The sequence below is a fragment of the Arvicola amphibius genome, chromosome 1, assembly GCF_903992535.2.
Source record: "Arvicola amphibius chromosome 1, mArvAmp1.2, whole genome shotgun sequence".
NCBI lineage: Eukaryota > Metazoa > Chordata > Mammalia > Rodentia > Cricetidae > Arvicola > Arvicola amphibius.
Window position 1 is genome coordinate 62083303 of NC_052047.1, and position 5563 is coordinate 62088865.

The window sequence follows — 5563 nt, forward strand, 5'->3', positions numbered from 1 at the left end:
GAGATTAGAGCCCCGCAGTCATCAATGCCCATTCCCGGTGAGCCGCCAATCACCTCCTCCAACTCCCCCGGAGCCGCGGGCCTGGGCCCCGGGATAAGAGACCATAAAAGAAAAGTGCCCCCCTCTCGCGCCCCGCGCCCGAACCCAGTTTACATAGATCTTCTGTGCCCCCTCAACAACTTTCCTACTTTTTCTATCAGCCAAAATAAAAACACGTTTCCTTCGAAATTCGGTAAACAAAAGTTTTTAAGCCTCGCACCAAGTTTACGCAGCCCCGAACTGCTTTCTTTCTCCTGCCCCTTCTTCAACGGGCCTCTACTCTCCACCAACATTGGCCCAGCATTAGTAAAGTGTTATGTTTTTGAGGACTCATTGTCGGAGGTCACGTTGAGGCCAGATCGGTGTTTTGTTTTGTTGTTGTTTCCAATTCTCCACCCAAGGGTTCCATGGGCTCCTTTGGCCAACAGTTCTCTGGTAGAGGGGTAACTTTCCTGAAAAAAAAGTCAGGGGAGGGGGAGTACATGTTTGTATGAAAACCAAACGCATTTCCCAGATTATGTTACAGGTTTTTGCACCCACAGAACAAGGCCTAGGCTTCCTTTGACAAACTTGTTTGGCCTTCAGAAACAAAGGCCCACTTTAACCCCTAGATAAACATTTTAAGATTGAAAGAGGCAAGATACTTTTTTTAAAAAAGAAAGACATTAGTATTTTCCCTTTCTACTATGACAAATAGCTTTGATCAACCAAAACAAATATAAAAAGAATTTGTACGTGAACTGAAGTAAAATCTTGTGGTAGAAAATGGGGATCGAGGAGGAAAGGGGGCCAGGAATAAATAGCAACGGACCGAGAGAGAAACGGTAGAGGAAAGAAAGTAGGCTATGGAGGGAAAGGAAAAAGTGGGTACGGGACGGTGGAGGACAATCAGGCCAGAAGAGAAGTGCTAATAAAGGAACGCTCCTCTGGAACTTGATAGGGTCCACGTCTTAGGGGGACCCAGCCGGACAGATGCCCACCGGGCTAAGTCGGGCGGAAAGGCTCCCCTGGTACCTCCGGCTCTGTTCCGCCCAGAGCACCTCCAGCCCGGGCGCGCCTGGGGACAGGAGCGCGGCCCAATGGTTCTCTCCGGGCCCGCCCCCTCGCGCGCTGATTGGCCGCTGCCGCGCTGGCCTTGCCTTATTAACAAGTTCTCAGGGGAGCGGCTGCGGACCCGGAGCCGGCGAGTGAGCCCGGGAACTCGGCCTGCGCGGCGCAGGGATTCAGGCCCAGCTCGCCCGAGCTGGCCTTTAGGGGAGCCGCAGGAGGCTCGCACGGGAGGATCGGCCGGGGCCAGGGTCCCGGGAGCTCGCAGAAGCCGGCCGCGCTCCCAGCCAGCCCGAAACCCATGCTCCAGGGCGGGCCCGAGCTGCGGCTGGAGTGGGGGTCCGGCTCTGCATGGCCCCGGCTGCTGCTATGACTTCTTTGCCACTCGGTGTCAAAGTGGAGGACTCCGCCTTCGGCAAGCCTGCAGGGGGAGGCGCTGGTCAAGCCCCCAGCGCTGCTGCGGCCACGGCGAGCACCATGGGCACAGATGAGGAGGGGGCTAAGCCCAAAGTGCCCGCTTCTCTTCTACCCTTCAGCGTGGAGGCCCTCATGGCTGATCACAGGAAGCCCGGGGCCAAGGAGAGCGTCCTGGTGGCCTCCGAGGGGGCTCAGGCAGCGGGTGGCTCTTTGCAGCATTTGGGTACCCGACCCGGGTCTCTGGGCGCCCCAGATGCGCCCTCCTCGCCGCGACCTCTAGGCCATTTCTCAGTCGGGGGACTCCTCAAGCTGCCAGAAGATGCTCTGGTGAAGGCCGAGAGCCCCGAGAAGCCAGACCGAACCCCGTGGATGCAGAGTCCCCGCTTCTCCCCGCCCCCAGCCAGTAAGTAGCCAGCCCAGAATGGAGAGCTAAGGGGCCAGGAGGGGGTGTGAGGCCCGAGGGCGCCAGGCCGCGCGCCGGCGCCGGCTTGTCTCGGGCGTCGGCGTACCTGCATCTGGGTACCTGGAGGCCGTGCAGAGGTTGCGTTGGTGGGGAGGAGGCCTTTTGAACCTCTTCCTACTCCCACCCAGGAAGAGGGCTAGAGGCCTGGAGCTGGCAAACCTCACAGTCCGTTTTCGCGGGCTCCTTGCCCTGGCGCAGTGCCGCTGAGCTTGTCAGTTCATTTGTAGTGCGCGGGTGTCTGTACACCCTCTTATCCTCCCGGTACTTAGGACGCCGAAGGTTCCCTGCTCCTCCACCTGACCCTAAACCCAGTTACTTTACACCGACTTAGATGGGCCTAGCGGTCAGTACATTCTCTCTCTGCTGAGTTTCACTTTCTGGTAATAGAGGCCGAAAACCCCAACTCTCCATTAAAGAACCTCTCCAGCGGTTCTGGAGCTCTGCAAAATTCCTCCCCCACCCATCAAGTTCTACGCATTTATTTGGTGTTCAGGACGGGTGGACGATTCAGTAAGAGGGGACGGTGATGGACAAGCGGAGGGGGCGGGGCAAGACAGCCAAAGGGGCTCCTCATTAATCGCTTTGCTAGCTCCCAAACGCGTTGGACCTGGCTTTCAAAGCCGACCCAGCAGCCAGCAGCGTGTTTCGGGATAGTCCTCGCGGCCCTCGGCCGTCTTTCCCTTGCGAACCCGCTCGAAGATATTTCAGGAGTACGGGAAATTCCCAAGTTTTCCTCGTTTCCTCCGATTATTTCGCACCACATAATAGCATTGCAAATTCAATGGCGTGATGCTGAGGAACGATTTTTATCAGGGGATTAAACGTCTTTGAAAAGACAGCCCCTCCCTGGGCCTAATGGTTGGCGAAGGTGGCCCAGAGCTGGGCTATTGCTGCTGACCAAAGTGACATTTCCCTATGAACCCGCCTTTATCTGGAGTGGCCTGGCGGAAAACAAGTCAGGGGCCAACTTCTTTCCGGACTTGCCGTAGCCTAGGCTGGGGAAGAAGGGGGATGTTAACTGGAAATTTCGTTTGACTCACATCCTAGTGGTCTGAGAACCCAAAGGGTTATTATTATTTTTTTTAAGTGCCAAGAAGTGCATAGTTGGGCAAAACCCGCATGGTGAGACGCCCTCAATTTCAATTCGTTTTCTTAAAGAAGAAGCTGCTGCAGAGGCAAAGTCTCCTCCTGGAGACTTAGAAATTTGATTTAGAACTTTACCCTCTAGAATCCCAAGCTAAGGCAATCTCTAAGTAGTGTGTGTGTGTGTGTGTGTGTGTGTGTGTGTGTGTGTGTGTGTGTGTTTTGTTGTCGGGGCAGGGGATTTGTTGAGGTTTGTTTTATCCTGCAACAGTGTTGTCGGGGATAGCAGGGGTGAAGGAGGATTGAGACCCAGTCTCCTCACTGGGCCTGCCCGCCAAACAGTGGTAGCACTCTGCTAAGATTTAACTTTTACTGGGAAAGCTGGAAAAAAGACAAGTGGGCATCACAAGTTTCTTGAAAGTAAGCAATGTCACACACACGCACACGCACACGCACGCACACGCACACTATGCTTGGGGTGGTCGTAGAACCCAGACACTGTGTTTAGGAGAGGCTGTAGGGAAAACTGAGAGGATCACATCTAGATAAACAGGTGTGTGTGTGTGTGTGTGTGTTAGTGTGTGTTAGAACACTTACAGTGTGACCTCTTGGATGGGTTTCTGATTTTGATTGTCCCTAGAGCCCAGGAGAAGCATTTTTGACAGAAAATGTGGAATTTCAAGATGCATTCTTTGCAGGGGTCTAGCCGCAGTGCAGTACACTTGGCGGGCACAAATATATGTATGCCTAAGGAATAAAAGCCAGTATGACCTGGGCTAGCCTAAGGGCCTCTAGATTAGATGTTTTATGCCTCCCCTTAGCATTCATCTTCTCTCTGTGCAGTGGCCCAGAAGAGGCCCCGGGTGGTCAAGGCCTGACTATAAGGTAGGTTGGCACTGTCTCTGCCCAACAGTGTTCTAGCATTGGACATGGCTAGATTTCATCTGGAATCTTAGTAGGCAAGAACTTCTGCCCTACGGCCTGGGTTCATGCAGATGGAGAAAATATTTTTCAAGTGACCCATAGTACCCAGCTTAGAGTTGCTGGGAATGGTTTCTGTTTCTTAGTAATACACTCTTAATTCCTTGCTTTTTTCCTCTCCCGGCCCCCTAGGGAGACTGAGTCCCCCGGCCTGCACCCTACGCAAGCACAAAACCAACCGCAAGCCGAGGACGCCCTTCACCACCGCGCAGCTACTGGCTCTGGAGCGCAAGTTCCGCCAGAAGCAGTATCTGTCCATCGCCGAGCGCGCCGAGTTCTCCAGTTCGCTCAGCCTCACCGAGACGCAGGTGAAGATCTGGTTCCAGAACCGCCGCGCCAAGGCCAAGAGACTGCAGGAGGCTGAGCTGGAGAAGCTGAAGATGGCCGCGAAGCCCATGCTGCCGCCCGCTGCCTTCGGCCTCTCCTTTCCTCTCGGCGGCCCTGCTGCGGTAGCCGCGGCTGCGGGCGCCTCACTCTACAGCGCCTCTGGCCCCTTCCAGCGCGCTGCGCTGCCCGTGGCGCCCGTGGGACTCTACACGGCCCATGTAGGCTACAGCATGTACCACCTGACATAGGAGGGTCCAGAGTCGCCTCTCTGTGGTGCCACTAGTCCCCTCTCCCCCTCCCCCCATGCCACCTCTTTTAGCAGCTGGAGTCCTTCCTTGGTAACTCCGCTGCCCAACAACGTCTGGTTCCTTCTCTTAAAACCCCTGCTACAGTTCCTCCAATTCCTTCCTACAGTTTCTCCAAGTCTGATCCCATCTGGGGGGAAAGTGGCTGGAAGGGTCTTGATTCTTCGAGAGAATCTAGATTTACACCCACGAGTTATAGATGTGGAAATTAAGGGCATGGAGGCCAAGAGATTTATCCGTGGTCCCCAGCAGAATTAGAGGTTGAAGGAGACTAGAGGCCAAAAGGACTAGAGGCCATGACTCCGACTGCTTCCGGTCCTGGAACCAGGCAGGACTTGCGCAGAGAAATTGCTGTTTGGTGCTTCGGGAAATGAACATAGTCCTATAGGAAGCAAGGAGCCCAGCTCCTTCCACTGTCAAACTCCAAGAGCTTTAGCAGCAAAGCGTTGCTCTGAGCGGGCAGGGCACTTGCTGGTGCTTTACAAAGGTAGGTTGAAGAGAATTCCCAGGACCAGGAAAAAAAAAAACAGTAAAAAAACAAAATCTGTTTCTATTTAACAGTACATTTTCGTGGCTCTCAAACATCCCTTTTGAAGGGATCATGTGTACTATGTAATATACTGTATATTTGAAATTTTATTATCATTTATATTATAGCTATATTTGTTAAATAAATTAATTTTAAGCTACAAGCTATGAAGTCTGCAGATTGAGTTGTGTGATTTACTGTTTGTTCTTTCTCTTCACATATATAATTGCTTTCCAGTTTGGCAGTTTTACATTAGCAACTTTCAAAGGCGACAGGAAGATGTTCAGGAATCATTGTGGGGGGGGGGGATGTACACAGGAGAGATTTGCATTAACACAGTCAAATGGAGAATTCAAGCAATTACCTAGGATA

General features: G+C 53.2%; 1 protein-coding gene across 1 annotated transcript; it reads left to right on the forward strand.

The window, feature by feature from the left end:
- The first annotated feature begins 1437 nt into the window (after window positions 1–1437).
- Msx1 (msh homeobox 1) lies at window positions 1438–5131 on the forward strand. The gene is made up of 2 exons (XM_038349692.1): window positions 1438–1906; window positions 4163–5131. The coding sequence occupies exons 1-2, from the start codon at window positions 1438–1440 to the stop codon at window positions 4603–4605; spliced, it is 912 nt and encodes a 303-aa protein (XP_038205620.1). The 3' UTR covers window positions 4606–5131.
- Window positions 5132–5563: the final 432 nt, after the last annotated feature.

Excerpts from the sequence above, each read along its gene's own strand:
- Msx1 (XM_038349692.1), top strand. The coding sequence starts at position 1,438 with ATGGCCCCGGCTGCTGCTATGACTTCTTTGCCACTCGGTGTCAAAGTG. Across the intron at positions 1,907-4,162 it reads CTTCTCCCCGCCCCCAGCCA|GGAGACTGAGTCCCCCGGCC; the intron begins GTAAGTAGCCAG and ends CCGGCCCCCTAG.